Genomic DNA, 16844 nt, shown 5'->3' on the forward strand with positions numbered 1-16844 from the left:
CAGGCTGAAGCTCTTCCTTATAAATGCCTGTTAAACAGTGGTTACTGGCAATTCGTTTTGTAAGCACTGAAAATCCCACACTAACACATAAACAAGTGGAGGAAGCTGTTGGACAAAGTGAAAAACCCACTAAATTTAATTTACAGCTGGGTGTGAGTTATCACAAGACAAGTAATATTAAACAAGATAGTCAAGAGAACTTAAAATTTTTTAAAATTTTCAAGTTAAGCCACTCTTACAGAAATTAAATTGTCTACATTTCTAAATTTTACCTTTTGATCTTTCAAATACTTTCCCTGGATTTGCACAATTACCGAACAAAGTGACCCAGTTGTTTCAAGGGCACTTTTGGGGAACAGAATGATGTAGTAAACCAAGATGATCAGGTGTAGGCTTTTCCTGCACCCTGTTCAGCAGAAGGTACTATGCCAACTAAGATTAAAGTAAAAACTGATAGTGAACAGAAAAAGATCAGGAAAGAAGAGGAGGCAACACAAATGACTAAGAGAACTGGGATAAGCCCTGCCTAGTTAAGTTTCAAACTGGTGTTGAAACACACCAAGGTATCAGCATGAGCTACTGCACTACAAAATACGCAGATTGGATCTTTCTTTTTTTCTCTCTTTCTCTTTGAACATTTTTAGCTACTTGTGGTATAACTGAAAGAATGAAGATATACAAGCACTATTGAAAAAAACGTGAAATATTAAAAATGGTCTCCATTTTTGAAAGAGAAGTCGTTTTATAATTTTAGCGTAAATTGGAGTAAAGTATTAAGATTAAGATATTTTCCTTAATTAGGAGACTGAAAATTTTAAATCTTAAGTTTTTGTGACAGACAGTAGAAAAATAATGATAAAAGCTTAAACTGAATGACTAAAGCGTTCCTTGGGCTTTGAAAATAATTTCAAACTATACTAGGAAAAAACCACTGGTTTTATAAGCTATGTTTGGTGCCTGGAGGATGCAAAATAAAAACTGCTCACACTGAAGGGCTCAGCTGACTGATGTGGCATATTGGGAATGACGTACTTGATGTCAGGTCTAGTCTGACATGTATAATTAAAGATCATTTTATCAAGTGATTTTCTTATGTTAGATGAGATCATGGTGAAATCCTGCACAAATGTGGACAAAGCTCTATGACCAAGTAAGGACAGGGAACCACATTTTCTTCAGCATGTGTCCATCTCCAAATGGTTATTATGTCTATATTTTTTCATTATAATCAGTATTCGTTTGTACTGATGCCAATTTGGCCGAGAGTATAGAAGGAAAAATCAGGGTTTACTCACCACGAGGAGTCCCTGTGACACCACATTCCATTCTATAAAGGAAGTGAAAGTGCTCCTCCCTTCGGTCTGATTTACGAGAGAGAAAGAAAGAGAGAAGGTTGTAATGTTGCTACGCTACTTAGAGCGTCATGGTGAGGAAACAGCGGACAATAAAACCTGAGGTTAGGAAGACTCTCTAACAAATATATTGCTCTCTACAAATCAGCCACGTAGACCAGCCCTGGTAAGAGGAAATGACAGACGTACTTGTTTCCCCAGAGAAAGTTACCAAGAGCTCTCCCTACATGCGCGACAGGGGTGGCATGAATCACTCAGGCCAAAAATAATGCTTACATCTAAAAAAAGAAAAATCTATTATGTATATGTGTGTGTGTTCATATGTATGCAGTTAATTTTAGGTAGAACTACCTTGGAGGAGGTAAGGCATACGGAAGAAACCCAATGGGTTAAGAAACTCTCAAGCATTTGAAATTCATAATTCTTCGGGAGATGAGAGCTTTCTGTGGGGTAAATTCTCAAAAGAAAAAGACACCATTGCCTCTGAAAAACAAAAAAGTACATAAAGCCTCAAGTAGGAGTTATGCCTAAAACCGAGGTGAGAAATCAGTAAAATTTACTTGCACATATTTTATTTGCTCCAATAGTAAAAGAAAAATACTCTAGCATTTATTACTTAAACCTACTCTACACTTATTACTGTCTAAAATATTTTAGCGAAGTTTTCAAAACTATCAGTTCCTGGCACCAAATAGTATTGCTTTTCTCTACCATCTCCCTCAACTTTTAACTCAAATGTGACTGAGGCTTCTACAACACAAAATGAAGCCACAGGTTGGAGGAGGAAAGAGGATCCAGAAAAAATGCCAGGTGAATTAAAAACACACATACAACTGGTTATTATTTATTTATTCTATAAGTAAATTTGGAAAAAATAGTGTTGGATACCTCTTTAGCATAATACAGAGCAGTCTACTTTTCTAAAAAACAAAATACTTTCATTCTTCCAAGAAACAAAGATACTTCATATAATAAATCAAAACTTAATTCTGATTTTCATGTCCTCATCATTAAAAAAATTATCCTAATTCAAGAAGTTTCTCAAATGTTTTTAAAAAATTATACTATCCTGAGAAAGAGGGAAGACATACATAAATCAGTTGGCTTTTAAAGAATCTGGGTGCATTTCTTTATTTTAGTCTACAGCAAAATAGTTAAGGGCAAAGATTTTTCAAGACTGTAAATTCATGAGCAATAGTTTTCACCTAAATATTCTTGAAGTTACTAAGGACAGGTGTAAACTTTTTATGCAAGCAGTACACCCTTTGCAGATAACACACACACAACTACCAAGTCAAGAAAATTACCCTGCCAACATCTCAAAATGAAAAATATTTTAACAGGGTCAAAAGCTGGCAAAATGTTCACCAGGGGAGCAATCACGATAAAGGCTGGTTTCTTAAGGGCTGCAGATTCGCCCTGGCCCTCAGGCTTAATGAAAGGCAGAAAGTCTATTTAGTTGGTCAGTACTGACAAACACCCCCAAACCAAAACCCATGGCAAGTTTGCAGAAGATTTAGAAGTAGGTTCAAAAAATCAATTCTAAAGCAGAAAACCCGGGAGGCTGTCAGCTTTCGGAAGCCTCTCACAAATGCTGTACCAGATACAACTCTGCACGTAGAGGAGGTGAGAACACCAATCCCATTTCTGAAAAGAGGGCAATAATAGTACTCTGCTATGATGTGACACTGAAGCCACAGCACTAGAGTCTGCAAACTGTTGCTGTTTTCATGTCAGCATCTTGATTACTTTGACAAATATCCCTTCCCACCCCCCACCCAGCTTTTGGGGAATAATTTCAAACAACTAAGAGACTAGAAGATATCAATAGTAACTTTCTTTTTTTTTTAACAGAAAGAAAACTAAAACACAGGAGAGTGAGAAAAAGAAAACAGAAAAAATAATGCAATTAACCTCTTTGCTGGTCTCTTTAATTTCTTCTTACCTCTTTGAAAAAATAAAGTCAGGCTGAAGGAAAGAGCACTTTTTGTTTGCTTAAAAAGATGGGACATGATACAGCTACAGGCAAGACAAATCAAATAATCTTGAATGGAAGTAGAGAATGTTGGAAGAAAAGCTATAAGACGACAAAACTTGGCTGATTAATAATTTTGTAAAAATAAAATGTATTTTTATATTCCTAAAATATCTGAAAGGTCTTAGACTTAATATTAACAATAGTTTTGCTAATTCTGATAAAGTATACTTAAGGCACTAAGACAGGAAGGCAGTATCTTCATATTCTGTATAATCTGCCTACACTCACAGAGTATTTAAAGTGCTGAAGTTCTGTTATATAATTTTAACCGCACTTCACGTTATATATACACATATTTATTCATGATGGCATAAAATGTAATTTTTCAGTTGATCCAAACTGCAGAAATAGCAAGAACTGTTTGCTCAGGAAAACTTAGCGGAGCCTTCACTGTAGTGTGATGGGCTGCCCTCTAGTGTCAGTTTGGCCATAAAAACTTGAAAATAGAACGGACTTGAATTCTGTTTTAAAATGTTATTCAAATTAATTTAGATTGAAAAGTATTTGAAAAGTATTTGAAAAGTATTTTAAAGTAATATACGAAAGTTATCACCTTTATTTTTTATGCCAAAAAAACCCCCTTAAAATACCTAGAAAAGGTTGGCTCTAGGGACCACTGACCACTCACACTAAAGCCAACAAGGAGTAGGTGTTGGTGTAGCTCTCTGCAACACCTCTCCCAGTTTTTAGAACAAACACTGAAAGACTTCTCTAATGCTACTTTGGTGCCTTGCTCCCCAAGTGACGAGGGACACAGTTTAGATACCTGTGTAACAACAAGATGGCTCTTGTTGATTTTAGGTTACACATCCTTTTAATGCTATATCTCATAGTGCCAACAGCCATGGAGAACATGCTCTGTCTTTAAAAGCCATTCGCTTAAAGACAGCTAGAGCACGAACTTGCCTCACATTGTTGATCAAAGAATAACTAAAAAATAATCTAGCTCATAGTGTAGACATGAGCTATATTATGTCAGGTAGCCACACCTGGGCTTTATCCAACTTTCCATGCGTCTATTCTTGTTATGCAATCACACATGAAGACTTCCATTTAGTAATGTCTTAGATTTTTTTCTTGGTCTTCTGAAAAGGTAACTGAAATAACCATGATTCTATTGAGCTCCCAATAGTGATAAAGGAATAGTGATAGTATACAAGGTTAGGCTTTCTGAATATTGGAGTACCATGCTACAAATGTCTGAAAAAAAAGGTTTGCTGATACGAATAAAGTCTTCTTAAAAATTCTCCCAAAGGCATAAAGCACGTACTTGAATATCTTAAAGTTGATGGTAAATTCCTAAAAAAGATCCTCCCATTTGATTAACAAGAAATTAATAAAATATGTAACATAATTCTTTCATTCTGGAAGGAGAGGAAGATTATAGAATATGAAGTATCACATATAACAATGATGTGATCTTAATTCTTATAATCTACCCCATGCCATCTTGCAAAGAAGAGCTTTTACTCTTATCACAATATGATCATCATGACTGATAAATTCTTCCAGTTTACACTGGAGGGATTTCTTCCTTATTAAGACTGATTAAGGCCATTTTTAAAAGGCCTGTTATGTGTTATTCAGTACATACTAAATATCAAGTATATGCTTGTTTATTACTTTAAAAGAGACTCTTCCATGACTTTAGTCTAAAAAAAAATCAACATGTTATTCTGTATGTTGATCAATAACTTTATAACTCAGTTTCCATGGCTACTGATGATAATGTTATTATTCATATATTTAATATACCATGGAAGAGTCACCTACTTTATAGTTAAATAAAGTTTCACATATTGTCCATTTCAGTATTCTGTAACTTTTTCGGAATGAAACGTATTTAGAAAAATGACGCATGTGAGAAACGTAAATTGGGCTAAACGTAACTATGCTAAGAACACTGTAATGTTACAGAGAGTGACACACAGAGCAGAGGCATGCTGATGTAACCACAGAGAAAAAACCTGTAAAATCCAAATTTCTAACCTCAACACCAAAAAAGCAGTAAGATTCACATAAGCTTTACATTTTCATCTTCCTGTTCCCAGTTTTGGAAGAGAAGGAAGGAAGGAAACTAGTATTTATTCCTGTCTACTACGAACCAGGCACTACACTAGGTATTCTATGTACATCCCTCAGTCTTTGTGGTCAAAGATGCTGGCTCTAAACATCCCCTTTTTACTGATGGGGACACAAGCTTAGAGAAGTTAGTAGTTGCTCATGACTCATCAGTTAATCAATGCTGGGCCAGACTGTCTGATCCTTCCCACCAGGACAATGGTCTTCAAGAGCTTTCCCCTCTCACAAATCAGTGGTGGGGTCTCACCCGTAAGCAGTAACTAAGGCTAGCTAGGCCATGAAGACAGAGACTCTCAAATGAGACGGAGGAGGAACCCTGTACTAAGAGGTCCCTAGGAGATTCTGATGCCAGCCTCCGCCCACCTCCCAGCCAAGCACCTGGTCCTCACTTTACAGATGATGCCCAGGAGGCCAAGGGACTTGAAGAAAATAAAAGTACAGGCTGAGCTAGCACAGTGGCAATGTGGTTGGTCCTTGACTCTCAGTGCTAGGCCTTTTCTGTTCTTCTACACAGCCTCCTGCATTATTAACATTTGTTTACTGGCCAAAGCAAAGTTCTGGTCCAAAACCATTTGGAAAAAAAAATGTACATATAAAAAGTACAAATATTATATAAGCATATTATATACTATTCATTAAAAAGATAAACAGTATTCATTTATGCATTAAGGGCCAAAGTGTGAAAGAAACTTAATGATTATCCCTATTCTAAAAAATCTATGCAAGTGGTTATTTAGCTCAACTACAAGTAGTAAGAATAACTTAAATGTTTAAAATAGTTCATAATCTTAAACTTACCTTAAGCCATAGCAAGGCAGTGTGAAGAGCCTGAACAGCGCCAGGAAAACTCTTAAAGGAAGCAGGGTGAACACATACAGAAATGCATCCAGGCACAGAAAGATTCCAAAAACCATGAGCTGGATTTTAAAAGCAGAGAAGAACATAAAAAACAAAATGTAAAATAAATATTATTTAAAATATTACAGATAAAAACTTCAAACAATCAAGGAATTTCTAAACTTTGTAGGAAATTCATTTCTTATGACTTATCTATGGGAATAACAAGTTAGTACTTCTCCTTGTGTATACAAGCCATCTTCTAATGAAAAATCCCTTTTCAAAATGCAAGTTGTTTGTAGTTCTTCTTCCAGAGCCTTTGGTTCACCACCTACACAAGTCAATTACTCAAAACACAAGTTGCCCTTGACCACAGCATCTGATGTAGCTTTCTGGGTACTTCCTCAAACTTTAGAGATGTTATAGAAAACCTTTCAGATAAAACTTGTAAAGTCTAACCTTACTCTTGTGTAAAGAGATTACTAATTTTAACAAAATTTCATGTATACTTTAACTTGCTGTACAGAGAAGGCATTATTCTTAATTGGAGGAATAGCTGCTAATATCTGTAATGTTTCCCCCTTTCTTGTATACTTGCCACATAAGGAGGACAGAATCTTTAGATGGCTTAGAGAAGCAGCCATACCCAGGCTACTAAACTCCCCAACTTTAAGAGTGGTGACTTTCCATATGTCTGACACACAAACATGGTACGATATATACACCCTCACACACAGCACTTGATGTATTCTTAGTCAATAAACTGTCCTACATATATATATTAAGCAGTTAAAATCCACACTGTTACTGGTAGAATTGCATCCCTCCCCACCAAATTCAGATGTTGAAGGCCTAACCCCTGGTACCTCAGAATGTGACTGTATTTGGAGATGAGAGTTAATTAAGTTAAAATGAGGTCATTAGGGTGGGCCCTAGTTCAATATGACTGGTATGCTTATAAGAAGAGGAAATTTGGACACAGACAAGACACCAAGGGAAGACAACACAAAGACACAGGGAGAAGACAGCCACCTACAAGCCAAGGAGAGAGGCCTCAGAAGAAACCAACTCTGCTGACACTTTGATCTTGGACTTTTGGCATCCAGAACTCTGAGAAAACAAATTTCTGTTGTGTTTAAGATACCCAGTTTATGGTACTTTGTTACTGCAACCCTAGCAAACTAACACACCTTTATAAGAAAGAACACACTTTATTAATTTTTTGCAAGAATGTCTCAAAGAAAAAAATATATATACACACACACGTATGTGTATGTATACATATATGTGCCAGGTTTCTTAGTAGTTGGTCTGAGTCAGTCACCCTGTCGTCAGCACAGTCACAGCTCTGTCTGTCCCCTTGTTTTACACACAAAGGAGTGGTATAAAAGACTGAGCAAGGTCCACCTAAAGCTAGTGGTCCTTACTCTCCTGTCACCAAGAATCCTTTCCTTGTTTGCTGGCGATCTGTTGTTTACACTCCAAAGGCAGAAAATGACAGAAACCTGACATTCCCAGAAGGTATTTTGTTGTGTCCGCGTAAGTGGCTGTCTTTCTCATGACCTTACACTGGGGATTAACACATCACTCATTCATCAGCATCTACTAAGCCGTTAATACGGGCCAAGTAAGACGCTCAGCCTGGCGGGCACAGAGCCTGGCAGGACCTCTTGATGGGGTTCCTGCCCTCAGCAAGCTTATTCGCATTTTCACAGATAGAGACACCAGCATGTAGATAAAGGAGGTCAATGCAGAGGTAACGGCTGCTATGATAGAACTAAGTATACAAGGAACAGGGGAGCCCTGAGAAAGAATGGCCAACCCGACTTTGGGAGATTTAGAAAAAGCTCCATAGAAGAGGAGACTCTTAATGACATCTGAGATGAGGGCTACTGACACCTGGAGAGGGTGGACTGGGCGGGGGTGGAGGGGTGGGAACAGGGGAAGGAAGCTTTCCAGGGGAGGAAGAAGCATGAGAAAGAACACTGATGAGAAAAGTAATCACGACGAAAACTGTCTCTTAAAGAATCAAACTTTCTTTTAAAGAACAGTCACCTTTCTTAGGCTTAGAGGAACGTGTATTAGTATCATGGTAAACAACAGTAACAAAAGCCTAATGGGCCTTCCCCTTCACTTTTTTTTTCAATTTTTCTTTTTATTGAAGTAGAGTTGATGTACAATGTTGTGTCAATCTCTGCTGTGCAGCAAAGTGACTCAGTTATACACATAGACATTCTTTTTTCATATTCTTTTTTTTGGGTTAATTAATTTATTTTTGGCTGCTTTTGGTTCTTCGTTGCTGTGTGCAGCTTTCTCTAGCTGCAGCGAGTGGGGACTACTCTTCGTTGTGGCACATGGGCTTCTCATTGCAGTGGCTTCTCTTGTTGCAGAGCACGGGCTCTAGGCGCATTGGCTTCAGTAGTTGTGTAATGCGGGCTCAGTAGTTGTGGCTCGCGGGCTCTAGAGCGCAGGCTCAGTAGTTGTGGCGCACAGGTTTAGCTGCTCCATGGCATGTGGGATCTTCCCAGACCAGGGCTCAAACCCGTGTCCCCTGCATTGGCAGGCAGATTCTTAACCACTGCACCACCAGGGAAGCCCTCTTTTTTCATATTCTTTTCCATTATGGTTTATCACAGTATACTGAGTATAGTTCCCTGTGCTATACAGTAGGACCTTGTTGTTTATCCTCCCCTTCACATTTTAAACCAGACCAGTAAACTCAGTGGGCAAGAAAAAATCTTCCCCCCACTGTATGCTGACCACATAAAGACCACCTGGAGCTGTCGATATGACAGATCTCACTATTAAAATGGAAAGAGGGACTTCCCTGGCGGCGCAGTTGTTTAAGAATCCGCCTGCCAATGCAGGGGACACGAGTTCGAGCCCTGGTCTGAGAAGATCCCACATGCCGCAGAGCAACTAAGCCCGTGCGCCACAACTACTGAGCCTGCGTTCTAGGGCCCGCATGCCACAACTACTGAGCCCGCATTACGCAACTACTGAAGCCCGCGCGCCTAGCGCCCATGCTCTGCAACAAGAGAAGCCACCACAATGAGAAGCCTGCGCACCGCAACAAAGAGTAGCCCCCGCTCGCTGCAACTAGAGGAAGCCCGCATGCAGCAACGAAGACCCAACGCAGCCAAAAATAAATAAATAAATAAAATTTAAAAAATAAAAAATAAAATGGAAGGAAAGCAAGTGGCTGTGATCTAAAGAAACTTCAACTGGGCGGAAAGAAGGCATCCATCTATGTGAGAACATGCAATATACAAGTAAAGCAATAGAGATGCCTTTCAGGGTTTAGAAACATGGAAAAGTGACCCAACTCCTCTATCTACTGTTCAGGTGTTAACTTTTTTCACAAAGCACAGCATTCTCTTAAATTTTTTACAAATGAAAATGAGAAACCTTCCTAAAAAAGTAAACAAGATGTAATCCTGAAAACATTCATCCTTGAGGGAGGTAAAGAAACCCCTGCTGGGCTGAGTGTGAGCCTGGCGCCCTACTGGGCACTGAAGGGCTTCTCATTTAATTTACCTGGTAATCCAGGAGTCTGAAGGAGATGTGCCAAGAGGGACTCCTGTGTTTTCCATCCTCCAGGTGAGTGGTGAGTGCTGACTACTTAATCCCCCATCAGCTCTTGAGCTAGTGATTTTCATCCCTGCTCAGCACACAAGGGAACCACAGCTCTGGTGGCTGAACACCTGCCCAAGGCTGTGGGTCAGAGTGAAGGAACTGGCCTTCACGCCTGGGTCTGTCTGCCTCAAGGCCCTACATGTTCTCTTTGAAGCAGTTTAAGCACAGCAAAAAGATCTTACTCCCTATTTTTGCTAGGCATAGGAGTTAACGTAATTTTCTTTGTGCTAACTTGTCTTTTGCCAATTTGCCTAGTGTCATAAAAAATGTAGAAATAAAGGCATTTAATGAATCAAATTTACAAAAGGCATAAACATTTCACATATATAGATTTACTGCTAGCTTTGAAAATGTTATCTTAATAAAATTAAAAGGTCTGAGTATATATTATTAACAAGAATAATGTGTACTTTCACACCTTCAGTTAATTTGTATGGCATCTTGATAAAATAGGCAAGTACTATTTCCTCTTCATTTGGACCAAATAACCATAAAGCATTCAAGCAGTCTTAAGTAACAGCTAATGAAATCTGCCCTGAAATATACAAGGTGTGACTATAAAGCAATGAAATTGGTGTCATATGCCACCCTGTTTCCCTTTCGAGAAACACAAAAATCTCCTTTAAATGCCGCCTGAAATTTCAAAATAAATACAATGTTGTGGCTAAATCAAAGAAGCACCATGCTTCTGGAACATGCCTCTTTAAACCATGGGTGAACATCCGCCCTATCAGCTGACAGTCATGCCTTGTGCACTGGACCCTTGTTGCTCTCTCACCCCATTTCCCCATTTCTCTCCTCCTCTGGTACTGCTGCTCCAGCCCCACCTCACTTTATCCATCTTGAAGAAGGTGGTATCTTACTTTAGCTTCATCTCACCTTTACGGGGGGCGGGGTGGGGGAGGCCTTATAAATATGTCATCTCTTTGAACTGGCCACTACATGAATAACAGAATGCAGAAAACCAAAGCATAATGGAGAAACTTCAAGAAGAAACCCCACACTGGAGTTTCTGGCTTGTACCTCTTTTCCATTCCATGTTATTTTCCCGGGAATGGAAGACAAAATGCTACAGAAGGTTTTGTGTGAAAACTTTCCAGAGCTAGCTCAGTCTCTGATTTGTTCCTCCTTCTCTCTCTTAACGAAACATGTATTGCATGCTCTAATGTTCCCTGGTCTTTCTGTCTGGCAGGAGATCTTGTGTGCAAGGGCTTCAGAAGCCTTTTACGGGTACTGGGCAATACGGCCAGGCACTGGCCAGGTGCTGTGCACAGGGCCTGAGGGCTTCCGTCCATCCTCACCTCCAACCCGAGCACGCCGCCCCTGTCCTGACTCTGCAGTGAAACTCGGGAGCTTGCCCAGTTCCTGAGCAGTAGAGGCAAGGCCAGTAGGTCTGCAGAAGACATGGCTTTGAAACTGAAGCACCATTTCTACTGAAGACACCTGTCACTCAGCCTCAACCTCGCCACTGGATTTGGCTTTATATGTTAAAAAAAAAAAAAGAAAAGATTTAACTGAAGTTTTTAATAACTGAACATCAATGTTAAAACTACAACAATTCTGTAACACTCCTGGTCAACAAAACATCACACGCTAGTGAAAATTTCCACAACCAGCTCTTACCACACTCATTTTGAACCTAACACTATTGCTCTTAATCATATGAAAAATACTAGCCTCAAAAGAAATAAACAAATAAAATGCCAGCCTCTCTCTGTGGAGAGTGGAGCAAGGTTTCTTAACCTTTTAAAAATGTTTCCTTTTTTGACAAAAATCTCCTGCCTTCCTTTTAATGCCATTTGAAATTTCAATAAATAAAATGTTATGGCTAAAATTAAAGCACAGTGATTCTGGAATATGCCTCTTTGAGTTGCACAAACCATCTTCTGGCAATTCTGAATCCACCTCCTCCACCATGACCACAAAGTAGTGTCCAGAGCTGCGGGCGGCTGCTCTGGGGTGGGAGTTGGGAAGCAGTAGTAGAGCAGGAAGGGTGTGTTCTTTCCTTCCCCTGGTCTCAGTTTATAAAGTTCTGGGTCTACTCCTGTCAGAGCAGAACCCGCATCCTGCTTAATTCTACACGGGGGTTGAAAAGGTAATTTAGGAAGGACATCTTCCCCAGGGAATTCAAATCTAGTGAGCGGGACACAGACTGCAGAGTAAGGGCCAGATGAAGGATGTGCTCTGGATGTGCTGAGATCAGGTCTGAGTAGCGAGCTGGGGGCGGGGGGTGGTGAACTTGGGGTGGGCACCTGGGGGAGGAAGGAACAGAATTAGCAAAGATCTCCCACCAGAAGACAAGATGTGTACTAGCTGCCGCCAGGCACAGAAAGGAGGAACAGCATTTCAAGCAAAGACAAGAGCGTGCTCAGGTGCAACGTGAGTGGGAGGCTGTGTGGCCAGAATGTAATCATCAGATGAGAGGGTCAGGAATCAGCTCAGTTAACCACTAAGGGGCACAAATCTTTATCCTGTGTTCTGGAAGTTCTCAACAAACTCACATGCGGGGATCAATTAAAAGGATGTCAAGGAGAATGGGTTATCAATAAGGAAGTTTACAAATGACTGACTTTGAAAGCAATTACTGCTTCAAGGTCATCCCTATAATAAAATAATTTTTATTCATCTGAATTCAAAAATTCATATCCCTGGGAAGTCTATACTCTAGGAGATGGTAAACAAAGGGATTACAAGGAGCCAAGTACTTTCATGACAGGCAAAGTCACATAAACGCATGTGCATACAGAAAACAAGGTAATTTTGATAAAAGGCTTCATCACAGTCAACTTATGCCTGACATATTTAACACAAGGAATACATTTCTTCGGAGGTAAATAAATATATTGAAGATTTTAATTTGTAGAAAGACTGCACATGGAAAGATTGTGAGATTTTCCTACTTCTCTTATTTTTTTTTTTTTTTTCTTGCGTTATGCGGGCCTCTCACTGTTGCGGCCTCTCCCATTTGCGGAGCACAGGCTCCGGACGCGCAGGCTCAGTGGCCATGGCTCACGGGCCCAGCCGCTCCGCGGCATGTGGGATCCTCCCGAAACGGGGCACGAACCCGCGTCTCCTGCATCGGCAGGCGGACTCTCAAGCACTGCGCCACCAGGGAAGCCCCTACTTCTCTTATTTTTAATCATTGTTGAATACTGTAATATTCTAAGCACTTGACCTATATTAACTTACTTAGTCCTTACAACAACCCTTGCTTGAGGCAGGGGCCATTACTTGGTATTTTGCAAGGACAAACAGGGCTGTGATGTACAAGGCTGGGTGTGCCCTCAGGATCCTATGGCACATTTGCGAGGTCTTAGCAGCTGCTGCAGGCTACGATCACACACCTTCTAGGCTCAAATCTGCTTTTTTTTTGGGAGCGACCAGCAGCACTGCAGCAGGCTGAGAGAAGCAGCAGGAACAGTTACGAAGGAGAATACTAGTCTGAGGGAGACAGCACAGTGGCCTGATACAGCACGATGGAAAGAGAGAGAAGAGAAAGCGTTTAGACTGTTTCCAAAGCTAACGTGACAGAAATAAGTTACTGATCCAAAAAGATAAACATAGCCCCACAGTGCCAAGATCACAAATTGTCTTTTAAACACATCAGTGAATGGGATGGAGGCCTGAAGTCTTTGGCTGGTTGCCCTAGAACCATCTGATGGGTCCTATGTGCCTAAGAGGTACAGGGCCGACACCAGGCCAAGGAAGCCCTGGATGCCTGGGCCATCCCCCATCACCTCCAAGCCCTCCCTCTGAAGTGGGCTACTGGTGGCCCCACCAAAATGGATGTGCACTCCCACCCGCCCCATGCCAAGAAGCTTTAGGAAAGGTAAGACTGTCACACAAGACATGTGGAAGCTGCTGTCACCACTGCTGCAAGCCAGGGGCGACAAGCGTCAGAGAGGCCAGGAGGAACACCAGCCAAGGCTGCTGAGATGAGCAGATACCCTAGGCTTTCCGGTGTCTTAGTAGGCATGTGGTGGGCCGTCTTGAGTCAGGGTGTGTCACAAACAAGAGCTGCAACATGAGAACAATTTAGGGGGATGATTCCCCACACGTTTTCATGAAAATTAGAAACCAAGTAGGAGGCCCAAGAAATCACTGCCATAAACAGATCTAAGTACTCTCACAACAAAATCTCAGGACGGTTTTATTGAAATAAAGGTGAAACATTGGCTCTAACTACATTTTCTTAATATGAATAATAAGTTCATTATTTTGAAAGGAACTTTTTGAATTATTTTTTCCTACATGATATTACCCCTTCCAACTCTCAAAAAAGCAGAACTAAGTCCCTCCACTAGAGATGTAAAATTTCCCTTCTGTGAATGTTTCCATTACTCCCATTTCCTCTGCCCCTAGTCAGCAAACTCATTCACACGATCATGGACTACCCACCCTCCTGAGATGACCTAGTCCAAGTGCCTAATCTTAGACGAAGAAAGTCAAAGCCAAAGGAACACCATGATCGGGCTACCGGGCTCTTCCCTGCGGACCCGTGATGAGAAGCTAAGGTTGTTCACCTCGACCCCAAGACTTCCCTCTGTGACAGTAACCTCTCCCTTCCAATAATAACAAAGTCTATGCCCCAAACAAAATATTCTATACCTATTGTCATACTTATATCTTCAACCTGATGAACTTAAGTAGTTCTATTTAAGACTAAGCAGTTGAATTCAATTTTCTAAAAAAATATATTAAATAACTATAACATACAAAGCATGGTAATGATGAAATAAAAGATTGTCAAAAAGCACAGAATTATAAGGTAAAGTCAAAAATATATTTTCATTTTAGTTCTACCTCTTGTGATATAGGCAAGGTTACATAAACATATGTAACTACAGAAAAGTAATTTTGATAAAAGGCTTATAATAATCACATCCCACATATGACACGTATTTAACAAGAGGAATAAATTTCTTAAGAGGTAAAATTAATCAATTGATTTTTTTTTTTTCGCGGTACACGGGCCTCTCACCGTTGCGGCCTCTCCCATTGCGGAGCACAGGCTCCGGACGTGCAGGCTCAGTGGCCATGGCTCACGGGCCTAGTCACTCTGCGGCATGTGGGATCTTCCCGGACCGGGGCACGAACCCATGTCCCCTGCATTGGCAGGTGGACTCTCAACGACTGCGCCACCAGGGAAGCCCTAATCAATTGATTTTAATCTGAAGAAAGAGCGTACTTATGGAGGGATCTTGAGCTCTCCCTGCTTCTTTTATTTCTAATCCATGTTGAACATTGCTATGTTTCAGAAGCAGAGCTCTGAGGGGTGGATAACCCGATTATCATTCTCAATCTGTTTCTCCCTTTGTTGGAAAGGCGTGATATTCACTGGCCTAGTCTCCTGTGAAGGAGGGATGGCTGTGTGACTCAGTGTGGCCAATAAGACATAGTGGAAGGAAGCATGCTGGGGCATCTCTGGGAAAGCTTTTCATTCTTTATAAAAGGGACAGTGGAAAAGGTGGCACTGTCCACCTCCTCTTGTTTCTGATTATAATGCAGATGTAATGCCCGAGGTTGCAGCTGTCATCTTTCTATTAAAAGGCAGCAACAAGAGGACTGAGAGCCAATTTGCCAGTGATGCTGAAATAGAAAGATGAAAAGGACTTGAGGGCTTCCCTAGTGGCGCAGTGGTTGAGAGTCTGCCTGCCGATGCAGGGGACACGGGTTTGTGCCCCGGTCCAGGAAGATCCCACATGCTGCGGAGCGGCTGGGCCCGTGAGCCATGACCGCTGAGCCTGTGCATCCGGAGCCTGTGCTCCGCAATGGGAGAGGCCTGCGTATCGCAAAAAAAAAAGAAAAAAAAAGGACTTGAGTCCATGCTGGCCTCATTAATCTGCTGGAACAACTAAGGTCTCCTTCCTCTTCACTTGTTAAAAATTTTTTCAAAAACCTTTTTGTTTAAGTCACCATTAGGTATTCTGTTACCTATACAGCTAAAAGTATTCTTGAGAAATAAATTTTAATTTCCTCCCAAAGCCAGTGTAAACTCCTTAGCCTAACCATTCAAAGTAACCTGGATCCAGCCCAACCTTCCAGTGTACCTGTCCTTTCTTGTGTGTTCCTAACAATTTCCCACCTCTGGATCTCCCTAGTACAACCACCCCTGTCCCCGCCACACAGGCTGTAAAATGTACAGAAGTGACCTTTTTCCTCATCACCTTGCCATTACCTTCACGAGTCTTATGTTTATCTCTCTACTCCCACACTGTAAAAGTCCCTGGAACACACAGTGAGCACTCAAAACAAAGACAGAGGAAATTAATAAATAAATGCATGAGTGAGCTGTATCTCTCTAAATTAGTATTTACATACATTAGGGAATTTTAGAAAATATGGGGTTAGCCAAAAAGTTCGTTCTGGTTTTTTTGTAAGATGTTAAGGAAACGTGTAACACCTTACAGAAAAACCCGAACGAACTTTTTGGCCAACCCAATACTATGGTGAGCATTTCTCCACTACTTCCTGCAGTTGTGGATTCACTCAGATGACAAAACTAGCCCTTGGACAAGGGATGATTTTGTACATGGTGTGGGGTAAACTGTTCCTATGGGGTCAAAATGCAGAACACACACTAGCACATTTCAACCAAAACATGGGTTGAAGGTGAGATCTGTCCGGGCGTCTGCATGGGACGGCAGAGTGTGGCAGGAAGAGGACACGGAACTTTCATGGTACTTATACCTCAGGAGGCTGTTGATGGGATTTAATGCTATTTCATTTCAGGTGCTCAGGACAGTGCTAAGCATCTAATCCTTATTTGATAAATGCTATTCGTTTTATTAGTAACACAGAAATGGATGCCAGAGATGGGATGTAGCTAGCCAAGCCAAGTTGGGTAAGAAGCAGTGAAAATCACTCACCAGGAATTTCCTCTCTGGGAAACTGGTGAT

The 16844-nt window shown here is 40.8% G+C and overlaps 1 protein-coding gene across 1 annotated transcript in view; it reads right to left on the reverse strand.

The window, feature by feature from the left end:
• Window positions 1–16844, reverse strand: part of TAPT1 (transmembrane anterior posterior transformation 1) — a 62061-nt gene that overhangs the window by 28687 nt on the left and 16530 nt on the right. The window contains exon 3 of the mRNA XM_007449815.1: window positions 6271–6389. Coding sequence (XP_007449877.1) covers window positions 6271–6389 — 119 coding nt within the window. The remainder of the gene's footprint in view (window positions 1–6270; window positions 6390–16844) is intronic.

This window comes from Lipotes vexillifer, unplaced genomic scaffold, assembly GCF_000442215.2.
Source record: "Lipotes vexillifer unplaced genomic scaffold, Lipotes_vexillifer_v1.1 scaffold1067, whole genome shotgun sequence".
Classification (NCBI taxonomy): domain Eukaryota; kingdom Metazoa; phylum Chordata; class Mammalia; order Artiodactyla; family Lipotidae; genus Lipotes; species Lipotes vexillifer.